This window comes from Cyprinus carpio, chromosome A12 (assembly GCF_018340385.1).
Source record: "Cyprinus carpio isolate SPL01 chromosome A12, ASM1834038v1, whole genome shotgun sequence".
Taxonomy (NCBI): Eukaryota; Metazoa; Chordata; class Actinopteri; order Cypriniformes; family Cyprinidae; genus Cyprinus; species Cyprinus carpio.
The window spans coordinates 21662972-21680003 of NC_056583.1; the positions used below are offsets into that span (position 1 = coordinate 21662972).

At 35.5% G+C, this 17032-nt stretch overlaps 1 protein-coding gene across 2 annotated transcripts; it reads right to left on the minus strand.

The window, feature by feature from the left end:
- Window positions 1-2844: 2844 nt before the first annotated feature.
- On the minus strand, window positions 2845-14358 carry LOC109052083 (glutaredoxin 3-like). Of its 2 annotated transcripts, XM_042768063.1 has the most exons (12): window positions 14209-14358; window positions 13959-14073; window positions 12998-13106; window positions 11625-11699; window positions 9995-10196; window positions 7098-7270; window positions 6549-6610; window positions 6414-6471; window positions 4786-4838; window positions 4589-4628; window positions 4251-4343; window positions 2845-3327 (listed from the first exon to the last, which is right to left on the minus strand). In XM_042768063.1, the coding sequence occupies exons 1-12, from the start codon at window positions 14225-14227 to the stop codon at window positions 3277-3279; spliced, it is 1050 nt and encodes a 349-aa protein (XP_042623997.1). In that variant the 5' UTR covers window positions 14228-14358; the 3' UTR covers window positions 2845-3276. The 2 variants fall into 2 exon arrangements, with proteins under 2 accessions (XP_042623997.1, XP_042623998.1); XM_042768064.1 differs by lacking the exon at window positions 14209-14358 and having other exon boundaries at window positions 13959-14095.
- Window positions 14359-17032: the final 2674 nt, after the last annotated feature.

The following is a 17032-nucleotide window of genomic DNA, read 5'->3' on the forward strand; positions in this document are numbered from 1 at the left end:
CTTGGGACCGTCTAGAAGTGAAAGGTTCTCACTGGGATGTTGGCTCAGAGCAGAGGATGCACTTGAGGCAGCTTGACTGTACTCAGGCACTCTTGAATCAAAGTCATCAGGAAATTCTGGCTAAGGCATGTTTGAGACTTCACAGAAGTGCTATCAGTAGAGCTGATGGAGCCTCCTGCAGAAGACAGTGAAGAGAACCTACTCTGAGACCAAGCGCTGCTCTTTTAATAAACAAGATCCTTGTGAAACTGCCTGAAATCCTTGGGTCCTAGAGGTTGAAGGCCTCCACTCCTGAGATGACTGGCTTGGAGAAAGGAAACCACACCAAGTTGCTTGATAGTACTGACTGGACACAGGCAGTTTTGCGCCCAAGGAAAAAGCTGGAGCATGCTGGCTAGTGGTACCTTGAGGCTGGACAGACAAACCATAAATACTTCCCTGTCCAGGTAACTAATGACAGGAAGCTGTCAGCTGAGTGCCAACTCTGCTCTGTGTATACTGGCTGTAAGAGCTCTGACCAGTGGTAGACTGGCTAAAACCTAGGGGTGAGGCAGCAAAATTGGCATACAAGGACCCGGGGGTATTCTGACTTTCAGTACTTAAAGACTGGGTGAGCAGACCACTTGCAGAACCTCCTGCCAGTTGTGGCTCAGAGCTGCCCTGATAAGTAGAAGTAAAGAGACGGTGGGAACTGCTCAATGACCCTGTGGAAGAGCTACTATGTGATGAAAGCAGACTAGAGGTTCCTCCCAACTTAAGGCCAGAGCTGGAGGAGCTTTGATAACTGGTGGGTGGCGCAAAAACATGAGGTGAGAAACTAAGCTTTGACAGGATGGATGAGCCACTGTAACTACCACCTCATACTGGTGTGGAAGCAAGTTGAGCAGAAACTTTGCAGTCCAGAGCCATACTGAGAAGATAGAGCAGGCTGGGTATAGGGACCTTTCCCGCTAGCAGCCTTGTTAAATACTTTCTGGGTATTTGGACTGGAGGAAACCTGGAGTTGTAGCAGTGATGAAATGCTGTCCAAGACACTTGGTGCACTTTGGGTATGAGACAGATCCATAACTGCTGGAAAAAGCCTCCTTTTACATACTGATGTGAAAGAAAACAGACCTGCTGACATTTGGGTACTTCCCAGCAAGCATATTAGAGGCCACTCCATCACTGGAGCCTCCAACACAGAAGACTGGATTTCCCTAGAGAAGGAGAGCTTGTGGACAGACCAATTCTGAGACTGAACACTAAGAAACCCAACCTAGAGAATATAAGAACAATGAAAGTTGACATCTAAATAAATTACTACTGTTTTTGTGTTGTAGTTATTTAATACAAGTCTCATTTTTCATTAACATGACACTCACCTTCATAACCAACAGCATGTTTCAAGAAAATCAATAAGTGAACCCTAGGGAGAAAGAAAGTTAACTATTCACATAATACATGTGAACTGAGAACTTAAAAATTTTATTAACTGCTTCAACCCCAGATCCATAGCAAAAAAAGAAGAAAAAAAAAACTGCTTTGTCGCGAAGCAATTCTGTTATTTAAAACAGAACAGCTACAAACTGAAACAGGCATTTGTCTTTTATAAGCCTGTTTGTCCAATCAGCATAAAATACTGTTCACCTGTGAATACTTACCTGGATATTTGATGACTGAATTTGCCAATTAGTAATTAAATACAATCATCTGACTCATCCATTTGCAGCCATTACAGACCCCATAAGGACTGCACCCACAAAGTCCCTACCTAAAAATGTATATTACTAATTATACTAAGACATTGCAAATCCTTTAAACCACAGCACAAATTGCTTGAAGATTTTTAACTGAGCGTATATGCTATCATAGTAGACCTACATGTATTATCTATTCTGAAGGTTTAAGTAAATATTTGCATATGCATAACTTAGTACACACACACAAAAAAAGAAACATATTTTTTTTTTGCCTTAACAGTCCCATTGTAGATATACACTATGCACAGGGGTGTCCATTTCCATTAATTCCATTCTACTACTGTTTTAATAGTGATGATAAGCTAAAGTTATCCTTCATAATCGTTAAGGCAGTATGATAAAACTCTGTGTACCTGTAGTGCTTGTGCACGACTATGAACAAGGGGTTGCCATACGTTTCAGTTAATGCATCAGTAAATATGAGTGTGCTATTGAGGGGAAATGTGATGAAATGTTTAAAAGCTTTCCTCAACACAACAATCAGGTTATCATGGGAGCACTGCAATTATGGGTGTGTGAGAGGAACATAATGACCACTCGTGCACTCAGCTCAAAGCCAGATGAGGTGTGGGTTGACTGCTGATTAATATTTATGGATCTTTAATCACAATAAGAGAGTTCTTCCTGTCCCCAAGAGTTTGGCAGAGTTACTCTGTCTGAAAAGCTCAAGGATGACATTAATTAAAAACCAGTGGACGTGATCGTGAATGATTCATCCATCATTCCCGCTCTCATTAAAGAGGTCCATATCCATCCAGGATAAAAACTCAAATAAAGGCGGCAAAAATTGGCCTACTCGAAACAACCTGCAATTAAAAGCAGCTGGATGAGCTCTTTAATGAGGGCACAGATTCACACAAGGGTGGTTTTACATGCCAAATCTTTGGCTCTGACTGACAGAGACAAAACTGGATTTACATTAAGGCCAAGTTAACATGATATAAACATCTATCTGATATAAACATTTTAAATATAAAGGCAAATGCACACTGACGCATCACAGAAAACAGTAAAGCATCGCCTACCCAACGAACATCTAATCATTGTGTTAAAACAGGAAATTACTTGCAATTTAAAAAGAAAATACCCATATATACATGTATAAGTCTTATATTTTGTCCAATGTCATATTTATTGAAATTGGCTGCAATGGGATGGACATTCTCATTCTAAAATATTTGATTGGGCAAAAATTTTTGGTCACAGCAGACATATTTAAGACACATCAATACCCAGTGTACATTTTAAACTCTTGATTGACCACTTGTAATCAGATTACCAGAGACTGATGTAAAATACCAGGTATGAACAAGATCTAAAATATGTCAATGCAACAAAAACAAATTAGAACACATTTAGCTTTCTTGGATTTATATCATAGGACCAACATTGAATTTGAAAATTAGTAATTTCCTAATAAAATGCTAACTTGGATGGAATAAGTCTAATTCGAGTCCTCCATTCCTGAAGTTAACTGAGCAGGTTACAGGCATATCAGCGATGTGATCCACATGTTCTTCAGTGCTGAAGTGGTTTAGTTTTCTCCTTTCAACACAGATGTCAGCTCACCATTCTCTTTCAGCTCCTGTTTAACAAGATAAACATTTCCCATCCATTATGAAACACCTTTACAGTCCATCAGCTTTTACTAACTTCTTCATGCTATGTGTTTGTGCTATATTTTGTTTTATATTTCTTTAAAATAAATAACATTTGGGTGGGTAATTAATGCAATGACCCTAACTCTTAAGATTTTTAAATATTTTGTACATTTAGGTGCAGAGATGGTCCTGACAGCATTGGCTCTCTTCATATTGCCTGTTATAGTTACAGAGCTTCATCTACCCTCTGCTGGAGAAAAACGCCTACTGCAGGACACGGTATATCTCTACAGGCAGATGAAATAATTTTCTTTTTTTACTGTAAAAATGACAGCAAAACATGTATAATGTTACAAACGTTTTCTATTTAAAACAAATGTTTTATTAAACTTTCATCAAAGATTCTTGTATCATAATTTTCACAGAAATAACGGTTTTCAGCACTTTTCAACCCTGGCTGCTGAAAATTCAGCTTTGCAGAAATCACAGGAATAAATTACATTTCAATATATATTCAAATAGGAAATAATAATAATAGTTATTTTGAGTTAAAATTTAATTATTTCATATTTCACATTATTTTTTTTATCAAATAAATGCAACCTTGGGGAGTTTCTTTCAAAAACATTAAAACATATTATTGACCATAGGTAATATATTTTTTGCTCTTCAAACCTATGTGTGTGTGTGTGTGTATATTATATTATATATATATATATATATATATATATATATATATATATATATATATATATATATATATATATTCTCGATTCCTAAAATCTAGCATTATTTACATTCATTACAGCTGAAGCATTACAACTGCAGTGCTATTTGTAGTGCATATTTCTAAATTTATCTTTATCCAAGTAAGGAGATTCATGTTAACCGCTTTTATGCATTTCACCTTGACTATGTCCAGTCCTCCGATCAGATCCCCTTTAACGTACAGCTGTGGGAACGTCGGCCAGTTGGAGTATGTCTTGAGTCCTTGCCTAACCTGTGGAGAATCAAAACTGCACATTTTAGCTAAAAACACAACAAAGAATCTATTTATTTAGGGATATTTACATAGTAAACAAAATCATATTGTAAACATAACTGTTTAACTGTTCATTAATTATTCAGTTCTCAGTTTGTAAGGAGCTCACTAGATTTTGGAACACAATCCTTCTTGAAGCTCCTTTGGCAAGAAAACATTTACTAAAAATGGAAACACAAACTTAAAACTGAAGAAACTCTCACCTCTTCATCTTCTAATATGTCAAACGTATTGTATTCAACTCTGAAATGTTAATAAAAACAACATTTGTTACTATATTAACATACAGTCTTTCAGTAATTCATAATTTGTGTTAAGAACATTATCCAAAAAGAGTGTCCATCTTAGTTAGATTACGCTGTATGTGTAGTAGATTCTAGAAATGTAAAAAGCCTCTCACCCCGTGCTGTTCATTATTTCAAGTATCTGACGGCTGAATCCACATTTGGCAGTCTGAGTATTCACAAAGACACGAGTTAAGAGGGTGAAAACTCTAAAACATCTTTCACATCATGAAAGGCTGGAGTAAAGCGAAACCCTGCGCTTGAAAGCCAATCAGAGGAAGCAAGTTTTTAACTCCACCAAAACACATGCAGACTACTGGAGAAGCTCAGCAGAGTACATGAGATGTGAGCGGCTCCTCTGGGCCCAAACCAGCACAGAACCAAACTTACAACTACAACCACCTACAAAGGATATTCTGAAGTGCGTCTCAATAACTAGGGGAGAAAGAGGAGGTAATAGAACAAGATATACAGAGAAGCCAGTCAGACGAGAGAAAAGAGGGGTCTCATGAGGAAAGACTTTAAACTACTGCAAAGAATGTCTTTCATGTGTGAGTGTTAAAGATCAATACAGTTATGAGGAGGGAGGTGAGGGGTCTTTCTCCTCCATTAAAGAAAGAGATTGCAGCTCTATCAGTGCCAGAGCCACCTGACATTGATTTCCAGCACCGCTTTATCCCTGAGAATGTTTTTTTTTTTTTATACTGTAAAGGAAAAGTTCACCCAAAAAATATCTTTCTGTAATTATTTACTCACCTTTATGTCATTTCAAACCCACCACATGACTTTTTCTTCTTCATTAGAACAGAAAGGAAGACATTTTGCAGAATGTTTTCACAGCAATATTACTTGATGATGGTCTAAAATAATTATATACAAAGTATTTTTTATTTAATAACAATAATTCATCAATTTATCCATCTACTATGGAATACAATTAAATTATTACATTTTCTCTTCAGTGGAACACAAAAGAAGAAATTAAGCAGAATGTTCACATTATTACTTTAAAACGTTCTAAAAAATGTTTAAATTACTCAATAATAACAATAATAATAATAATAATAATAATAATAATAATAATAACGGTGATAATTTTAACTAAAACTATTAAAACATCTTTTAGTAAAGTTCAAATAAAATATAAATATCAGATTAACTTTTTATTATTTTGCCTTGGCATCTACAATAAAACTAAAATTAAAGTAAAATTAAAACTAATATTTTACAAAAACAAAAAATATTTCTTAAATGACAAAATCACATAAAATTACTAAAACCTAATATTAAAATGAAAACTGAATATATAAAAGGTATTCTAGCATGCATATATATATATATATATATATATATATATATATATATATATATATATATATATATATATAATATATATATATATATATATATATATATACTTTCTTTTAACATAAAACTTAAATAACACTTTTAAAATAACACAAGTAATATATTTTATATATACTTGTGTAGCATGCGATACATGGTCACTATGAAGCTGTTGTAGAAAAAAAGTGCACAGTTAATTAAAAATATATATAAATAAATAAATAAATAAATCAAAATCAAAGCATATGGGTTTGGAATAACAATAGCTTGAATAAGACAGTTTTCATTTTTGGGGGTGATTTATCCCTTTAACAGCCCCTGCTTTCTCCTCACTCTTTCAAACTGGGTTTCAGAAGAAAGAAAGGGAAGGAAAAAGAGAGCATTTAAGTTCACTCACCTCTTTATTGCCTTTCATGAAGAGCATGATGGGTGATTTATTGATTAGAGTTTTCAGCCTGTCAGAAAAGAGAATGTTTAAACAAGTCCAGTCGTACCGAAGGGGATGTTTGAGCAAGCGTGTATCTGTCTTTACCTGCTTTCCAGTGAGACGGTCTTGGGGAAAGTATTCTCAAGTTCACCAGACTCGACCAGCTCCTGTGGAGGATATAAAATATCTCTAAATCCCAATCCCTTTCAACTTGACTCACACATGCACACGTTCCTTTCATAACTAACAGCTCCCTGCTGAGATACTTTACCTCTCTGTAAAGGTAAATTCACTATCTTAATGAGGAAGGGCCTCTAGAGAGGGGAAAGAGGATGGATGCTGGCTAATCCAGCCCTCCTCTCTCAGCAGGAGTGCTCTGCTTGCTTTAAGCAGTATGAGCTCGCTGGGAATGTAAAGCAACATAAAGCTAATAACAGCTAGCCGAGAACACACACGCCATCAAAACTCCTAAAACACGAACACTTTAGATAATACGCATGGGATAAAATGCACAACATCAAGCGATGAAGAAACCTGTGTTTGGAAAAATAGGGAAATGTCTAAAATACACTGCCATGCCCTGATTTTCATTGAATGCAGTCCATTATGTTAAAATTTATTCTCGTATCTCACCACCAATGGGATTCCTCGTACCTTTACGATGTCAAGTCCTCCGATGAGCTCTCCGTTGACGTACACTTGGGGAAAAGTGGGCCAGTTGGAGTAGGTCTTGAGTCCCTGTCTGACCTCTTCATCTGAGAGGATGTCAAAACTGCTGTACTGTACATCGTGGTCCTTCAAAATCTGAACAATCTGACGACTAAAACCTACAACAATTAAACAAAAATGCATCATTACAGCAGGGTGCTTTTTACTAGCTTGCACTTATTTAAAGGCTTTAAAGAAACTTAAAATTATTTTATAAAAGCAAACTATTATATTTGTAATGTCACTACAATGACAACTAATGTTTTCATTTGTCATTGCAAAATTCAAATCAATTTATTTTATTATTAAACTATTAATAAATTAAGTTTACCGTTTAGTTTGCTTGTGAGCTTTTTACTATCTTGCACTTATTTAAGAGCTTTAAAGAAAGAAACTAAACATTTTATGAAAGCAAATAAAGCTATTTATATTTTAATGTCACTACAATGAGAAAAGTTGTCATTTATCCTTGCATTCTTTTATTCAAAGTCAACTTTGTTTGGCTTGCCTGTGTACATTTTACAAGCTTGCATTTGTTTTAAAGTTTGGAGGAAATAACCTTTTTTAAAAGCAAAGAAACTGATAAATGTATTAATATAAATTTTTTATGTCACTATAATGCAGTTAGTAAATTCATTTATATATATATATATATATATATATATATATATATATTTATATATATATATATATATATATCCATTTTAATATCAATTAAGGTTTTAGTAATTCTGTGGTGCGTGCTTTTTTCTATTTTATTTTAGGTCATTACATTTATTATATGGTTTTTACTAATGTATTTTTTTAATATAGTTATTATTATTTTAGTAGTAAATAATGTTAAACTACTATGACAGATGTTGCCTTGGCAACTAGCTGAAATAAAATTAAGCGTTTTTATACTTTTTTTTTCCAGTTAAAGTTTTTTTTTTATGGTTTTAGTTTAATAACACTGCTACATTGGCAACAAAAGTTGTTTCTGTTTGTATGTTTTTAGTCACACATTGAGTAAAATATAAAGCAATCATAGCTACCCTGCAATCTGCAATCATAATTACCATTTTGTCCATTTTAGATACTACGCAATATTGGGCAACACAAGCTAAAACAGTTGTAGAATAAAACGTTCTGATTTCTGAATTTTAAATAGTTCTGTTCATATGAGATGACTACAAGTCAAAAATGAGAGAAGATAAAAGAGAGAGAGTGTGATATCATATGGGAGGAGACAAAGAGAACAAGAAGCAAGAGAAGCGGCGCAGAAGGAGGAGTGAGCGAGAGAAAGAAACAAGATCAGGAGAGTAAGAGAGAGAAAGATGTGCAAGGTGATGTGTAGAGTCTGTGTAGCCCCTGCAGTAAAACACCCATTTTCATCTTGTGTGGCTCATGAGGGAATTCATTATAAAACAGCTCCAGGCGCCTCACTTGTGCTTATGCATTTGCTGGTATATTAGCTCGACTCTATCAGAGCAGGCAAACAGGCGGGCAGCTGCTTTCTCTGGCTCCGGGCGAACTCCACCAGACATGCTGCATTGATTGCCGAGTTCCTTCTCCCTCTATGCCTGCACCTACAGGGGCCGAAGACCGTTCGCTTTGGCCGACTCCGCTCCAGGAGAGGGGCGATGTTACAGCCTCATTCCTCTTTTCAAGGACAACCCACTCCGAGCGAGAAAGGCTGAGAGATCTGAATTGATACATGGACCCCTAACCTTTTAATTTGACATGCATAACTCCTTTAGAGTTAGCGTTAGCTGAACACTTGATCATTTGGCTCTACGCTTGCATTGGAACGAAAGAGCGCGTTTACGTTTAGAACCCAATGCACGCTACCGACAGGCATGGCTCGCTCTCTGTGCATTATTTCTTGATTTGGGTATCAGCCAAGTGAATGAGAACATCAATAAGCTTCAGCATTATAATATCTCCGAGCCGGACCGACCCACTGACACCTAGTGCAGCTTCAAATAACATCAACGGCACCGAGCAACAGGTTCCAGCTCAGAGACGAATTGGCGTAAACTCTGAGGATCTTCTATTAATAAAGCAGAGCTGGAGGAGCTGGCAGCCGTTGAAAGCTCAACATCACGTTTGAGATTAGAGTTCAATATCATTTTTATTTTGATCTCAGGATGGCAAACGCCAGCCTTCCCCCAGACCTTCCTCTTTACACAGCTAAACTGTGCCTCAGTCCATGACGAAATATGCACTTTGAACTATCAAAAGTATTTTGTTTTGAATGGGTAAAATTAATACAAGGATGTTTTCCAACGCTAAACCACACATCTTTGACATGAGGAAGAAAAAAGCATGCCAGAAAATCAGCGAATCAAACAGAAATAAGCAAGATCAAGCTGACAGCCTACAGTTAAACAAACTAAAGACTAAAACGCTATTAAGTGCTCAAGCTGTCACTGTGAGGATTTAATGAGTATAACTTTGAATTACAAAAACAGAATATGTTCCTAATTTAGACTGACTGCTTATCAACCAACATTTGATTAACAAAAGTGTGATGCAACATGCCAAAAAAGTAACTGAATGCACATTGCATTATGCTACAGAATCTTCATTGACTGCAATGGGAGCTATTCAGATCAACAAGTTGTTTTTTAATCAGTAGAATCTTTGGGTCAAACCGAGCCAGACTGTATTTTGGTGGAACTTTGAATATAGCAGCACATCCATACAGACCGTCCATCGCTCTTAAGAAAGACGCAATGTACTTCTCTCTCGGTCCCGTTCATGCAACTTTGATTGGTCTCACTCCATCGCCAACGGTTGCTCGAACTACTTTGCTGACACCGTGTTAATTTATGCGAGTGAGTATACACGTGTGTGCTTACCACAGCGAGGCTCCTGGGGCGATCCCTTCATGAAGAGCATGCAGGGTGCGGCGTTGATCAGCCTCTTCAGTCTCTCGTTGAGATCCTCTTTACGGACGTCCCCCGCCCTGGCAGCCCCGCCCCCACCGGACCCCAGCCGCTGCACCTTATTGGTCAGCTCAGGGGCATGCGCACCATCCAACCTGTCAATCTTCTCACCGCCCTAAGGGTTGTCGGTAAACAAATAAATAAAAAACACTCAAGAGTGAGTAGTGATAGATTGAGAGGGAGGAAAAAAAAAACAGCATTAATTTTTTAGGATGCTTGCCAGTTTGTTTAGATTGTTTGCAGGGAGAGAGAGAAAACAGGCCGCAGGCTCTCCTGGTTCTTTGACATGCTACGCCGAGAGAGGGAAAGTCTTGCCAAGCCGTGTGTTTGTTTAACCTCCGATTATTTCTCAGTTGCTTGATTCTAACACGAGGAGATTTTGCAGCTCACATTACTTGATCGTTAAACTCAACCTTCCCAACAGGCTCCGTTTTTCTAACCCCGCCTCCCTCTGCTAAATAAACGCAAAACACTATCACAGCACACCTAACACAAATAAAAGCTGTGTGCACAGAAAAACATTCTGGCACAGATCAGCATGCTTATGAAACACAAAGAACACAGCGTATTTGTGAACTTCATGCTATATAAAAATGAAAGAAAATGTGAAATTAAAACTCAATTACTTAATAAATTTGACTGGTCTTAAATTTATTCTGCATATTTCTTAAGTGCATGTAATTCTAAAAATAAGTGTTTTTATTTTTCTGCTGATGTAATTAAGGCTGTGTGGGCGAGAAAAACTAATACTAACCAATAATATTATAGCCTAACATTCATAATCCAGTCAAATTCAATAAATCAATAAGTCATATAGTAAGTCACCACTTTTACATACAAAATTGTTTAAAAACAAAAAAAAATAAAACACAATAAATCATTCAACAAACAGTTTTACTTCTGTGACCTGGTCTATTTCTGATTAATAGCAAAAAATAAATAAAACAAATTTGGATAAACAAATACAATTTTAACAGAATAATTCATGCAACTTTTTTGTAACACTGTAACATTCTGAAAGGAAATCAGATTTAAACTTCAAATATATGCTGTTTTTTTTTTTTTTTTTTTTTACCTTCTACTCATCAAAGAATCCTACAAAAAAAAAAAAAAATTATAATAATAATAATAATCACGTTTTCCATTTTAAAAAACTTTAAGTACTATAACTGTTTCCAACACTGATGATCAAATCCGCATATTTGTATGATTTCTAAAGGATCATGTGACACTGAAGATTTGAGTAATGATGCAGCTTTGATCACATGAAAAAGTAACATTTTAAATATATATTTAAGATAGAAAACAGTTATTTCACATTGTAATAATATTTTATATCACAGTTTCACTGTATTTTTGATCAAATGAATGCAGTCTGTTAAAAGGTTTAAATCATTTAAATCATATATAAGATACTTTTCCTATTTGCGGCAGAATTAACATCCTACTCTCTAAAAAACTTGACTTTGTTATTTGCAAAAAAAAAAAAATCATAATTTTAGGTAAATCTGAGCACAGCTGAAGTCAAACGTGGAAATTTTACCTTGAAGAAGAGGAAGGTGGGAACTGAAGTGATCTCATACTTCTCAGAAACCTCCGGGACTGCCTCTGCCTCCAGCTAGAGAGAGAGAGAGAGAACTACTGTACTAATGATTCTTTATACATCATACACATCAACATGTCAAACATAACACACGTGCTGACAGTTTATCTGGCTGTAAAAACCCCATTTATGAAAAAAAAAAAAAAAAAAACACACACACAAAAAACATTTCACATGCAATTGAAAACTAATACACATCTAAACTCCAGTGCCACAGCTATAACATGTAAAATGATGATAGTCAAATGTTTGGACACACTTCATAATGAATTTCCATCTTATGATGATTCAATAATTGAAATTAAATTTCTGGACAAATAAACTGTGCTTAAAAAGGAATTTCTTAAAATAACTCAAATTAAAAACAGAGAAAAATTCTCCAATTCTGAACGTATTCTAAGGAATTAAACATAATTTATTACATATAGATTATAAAAGGGCAGTTTTTGCTTGAAGAACTCTTCTGCTCTGCTGACTGTGTGATGAAAGGCAGTATTAACCCTTAACAGAAGGAAAAATTTCTCTCTGTTGGTTTAAGGTCATGAGGAAGGTAAAGTCATTCAGAGCCTGAGGCATTTCAGTGCGCTCCACTGGGAGCTGGAGGAGAGCAGCTGGATCGGTGTTACTGGAACTAGAGCCGTTTCACCATCATCTAGAGCCCAGTGCACACAGGGACATTTGCAAGAATAATGGCCTTTTTCAAACAGGTATCAAACACAGCATGCATTTCAGATGGTCAAAGTGACTTTAATAAAAATAAAAAAAATATATATTAAATTAAATTAAAAATATTAAATTAAAATCCAATGCAGTTTATTTCTAATTATTATTAAATTATAATCATTTATACACAGACTGAGTAATAGATGTTCCCATAAAAATAGACCTTAAATATTATTATCTGAGCAAATTTGATTGTTAAAATTAATTACTTCTGTTGTTCAAATTTCTGATAAAAAAAAAATGTAAATAAAATATTTCCATTATACTTTAATTGAAAGAGTTATGTCATTTGCCTTTATGCAAACTGGCCAGATATCAATAAAAAAATAAAAAATAAAAAAAAATGCATGAAAACAACATGGCACATTCAAAACACAGCTCTGCTCATTTTCAGCCATAGGTGTGATTGGGGGCGATTGGAGTCTTTGGGAAACTTCGTCTGGAAACAAGCTTTCTTTTTTACCAGTTCTGCTAATGATACAGAAACTACACATCACAATGCCATTTAACCACAATTTGCACAAATTAAGCATGAATGTTATTGGTGAAACGATTTCCAGAATTGCTGTGAGGGTCAGCAGTCCCCATACCTTCACAAACATGGTGTGTTTGTGCTCTTTGGCTAATTCTGCCATCACATCGTTCATCTGCGAACACTGCGGAGCCCATGCTGCATGGAAATGGACAACGGTGAGGGACCTGGAAATAAGGTAATGACGTTGAGCTTAAAATAAACCTGGATCACAGAAACTGATATTAGGGAAGATTGTTTTTTTGGAAATACAGATTTAAAGCAAGTCCATGTAGATCTGAATTACAGGTTCTGTGAATCTTTGTGAATCTAGACCAGGGGTCTCCAAACTCGGTCCTGGAGGGCCGGTGTCCTGCAGAGTTTAGCTCCAACCCTAATCATAAACACCTGAACCAGCTAATCAAGGTCTTACTAGGTATATGTTACTTGAAACTTCCAGGCAGATGTGTTCAGGTAAACTGGAGTTAGGCTAAACTCTGCAGGAGTTTGGAGAACCCTGCACTTAATTATTTAATTGTCTGTTTATAATGCTCCTCAGCAATAATACCAGATGAACAAGATCTAACGTTACCTGTATTCAATGATAAATCAAACTGACCCATGCAATTTCAGATTTGACATACATGGTTGGATTGACATGAGGGAGAGAAAGATAGTAAACAAGCCTAACTCAGCCTAAAAAGGTCTGATTATATATATAAAAAAGACCAATAGCCTAATTCTCAAATGCTTCTAAAAAACAAATATTACAGAGAGCTGACATCGAATACAATATTAAAACAATCAGTCCAAAATCATTTGCCTTAGATCATATTAATCCATCGATATAGATTTACATCACATTTACTTGAGTTTAAGGTTAGTCTGTCTGAACAGGCCATCGGTTATTTCATTCTCATCGATCAAACTAACTCTATGAACGTTTAATTCCCGTGTATATGTGTTAAATCAGTTACATATCTGTTCGAAATTAATTAAATTTCATGACAGACTTGACAAAGGAAGAATTTTTCACTCACTTGCTGTTATTTTTTAATAATTCCTCGAACTGCTGCAGGGATGTCGCGTCCGTGAGGTTCGCCATGCTGCCAGACATTACTAAGCGATCCTCGAGCCCTCCATCAGGACACCGTACTGAAGCAAAACATTACTAAACAATATACGATATCACTACCATCGAACACAGACAGTTATGAGTTGAATATTAAGACGTTTGTTAAATATATAAACATTTGAATTTTATACATAATATATTACATTTTAAGTCACCTTTTTTGCTTTCTTCCATCTTTCTGAGGTGAGATTTACAGTACGTGGAAACAAATAACCTGAATCTTTCATTTGAATATTCTTCTTCTACCTTACACGATTCAGAATTTCAGACTTGGTATAACGCATTAATCAAATACGGAGTATTTTTATGACAGTTTTGTGACATTATGTTACTTCTCAGTCCCCGTTCACTTTAATTATTTCACTTTAATTACAGAAGAATGTTAACCGATGGTTTAACAAACGTACGTTACATTGTAAAAGTATTAAGAATGAGAATATTGCAACACGATAACCAGCAGGGTTAAAAAAAAAAAAAGACCCTAGGTTACCAATTTCACGTGTGGAATAAAGTACGATAAGGGCGAGACTGAGAGCAAATAATAAATGTTTATTTTGAGGTGAACTATTCCTTTAAATTACATTGGCAGACTCATTCGCGCTCAGTGCTTTCTCGTGGAATAGTATTACTCTATTTGACGTAGCCCCGCCCCCGTTAGATATTATTGTTCACTGATTGGTTGGCGCAACTGTATGTCACCCAGGAACGCGGAATAATAGCCAGGGCATGAAGAGTCGCACGGGTTTACTGCGGCTTTGTTTAGAATTACTGTCTTTTTTTAATTCTACAGATGCACCAGTGGTAGATGAAGAAATGTGCCCGCCCTTGACTGCTTAATACAATGGGTTTTTGACTTTGTGTATTGGTCCATATGGGCGACTTGTATTCATTCATCAAGTCTGAATTAAAGCTAAGCTCTGCGGGCTTCAGTACTGTAAAATAATCAATGGATTGCATAAGTCCCATGCAGAATAAGAGAAGACATAGTGGAGACCTGGAACAGCGGCACAACCAGTCGGTAAATGGACTTTGCTAAATCCTGATTCATTTTTAAAGGTTAAATCTACATTAATGTTTCTGCCTTTGACAGTATATGTAACTTCTGTAGAATTTGCTCAGGCTGTTGCCCTTAAAACAAAGAGTTATGAGTTATTATTAGTGCATATATATATATATAAACACCCAGCTGATCATCACTGAAAATAGCTGTTATGATTTATAGAAACCGTGCACCATGGCATGACAGCTGCATTGGCTTGCACTGGCATCTTCTTACATAATCAAACTATAAATAGTGTTAATCTTTTTGAATTTTACAGAAAAGGCAGTGTAATGGACTGGGAGGCTGTGGCCAGGTGGAATATGGTGCGATGATGGACACATGGGATGACCAAAATCACAGCCCTCAAAATGGACATGGTGCCAACGTCCCCGGCATGGTATACGATCTTTCACATGCCTGTTCTTTGCCTAGTTGAAAATCCTTTTGTGATTTCTAGCATAATTTGGACGACCGTTTAGGATCCTAATGGGGATATTTCTTTTTTTCTTGTAGTATTCTTAAAACACATAAAACAACAATTAGATATTTTCTGACACGTATTTCCCAATAGGATAAAATGTGTCTCTTGTCAATGTCAAGGAATTTAAAGAAACTTATGTTATCCCAATTTAATATAAGTGCAATATCCAGTTGGTCTAAAAAAAAAAAAACTTTCTTCTTTTCTTTAGGATTAGTTCCAAATTATGATTTATTTGTTGGACAATGGCTCACTTCTTGCTGTCTTTCTTTTCCTTTTCATGTTTACAGTGTTGTGATGAACATGTAGATTGCTCTTATCTGATGTTCTTGTGTTTATGGAGCATGAGGAATGCAGGGGTTAAAGGTCACGGTCTATTAGGCAGTCTGTTTTATTGCACTGTCTCTGCCAATAGTTTTTTTTTTGCTTTTATTGAACTGATTGAAAACATTTCAAGGAGTTGTCTCAGAACAATCAAATAGCAATGATAAGAAGACATTCAGATAAAAGATACAAATTGTGTATATAGGTCACAAAAGTTTAGCATAATACTAAAAATGTACTAAAAAAAAGTAACAAACAACAAAATATTATAATAGCAAATAGTTTGTCAATAAAAAAGTAATGTCTCCTTTTGTATATAATTGTAAAAGCTGGTCTGATAACCCAAAATACTGGTACTAAACTAATTTTAAAGTCTGCCATAAAGTGACATTTTCATACAGTCTTAAAATTCACCCTTCCACAAATTAAGGCCTAAAAAGGTCTTAAATAGGAGCAGAAAGTTTTAAATTCATAAAGTCATGGCATTAAATGTTGCACACACTGGAAAAAAAAAGAATACCTTCCTCAATAACTTAGTTTGGTCACAATACAAATATCTATAAACATACTGAAATCAAGATTTGAACAAAACTAAGTGAGTTCATGCTTAAAACATCATTGATCACATCATGATGATCATTTTATTTGAATTTTTTAAATATTTTTTATAAAATAAATTAAAGTAAAACAGATCTGTCAGAAGTTGTATTTTCAAACATTTAAGTATTGCTAATACAAGACATTTACATTTTGAAACTGATGTTTTGTGCTCCATTTAATGTATTCCTTAAACCAGGGGTGTCAAACTCAATTCCTGGAGGCCCGGAGCCCTGCAGAGTTTTGTTCCACCCCTGCTCCAACACACATTCCATGTAGTTTTTCAAATAAGCCTGAAGGACTTTGATTAGTTGGATCAGGTGTGTTTAATTAGGGTTGAATCTAAACACTGCTGGGCTCCGGCCCTCCAGGAATTGAGTTTGACACCCCTGCCTTAAATTTTCTTTACTTGATCTTAAAAAGTCTAAAATTTACCATCATAAACCCTGATTTTACATTTAAAGTAACGTTGTTTTGTTTAGTACTGATCCTTACCAAAACAATACAGTGTATAGGAATCATATTAAACCATGTCCAT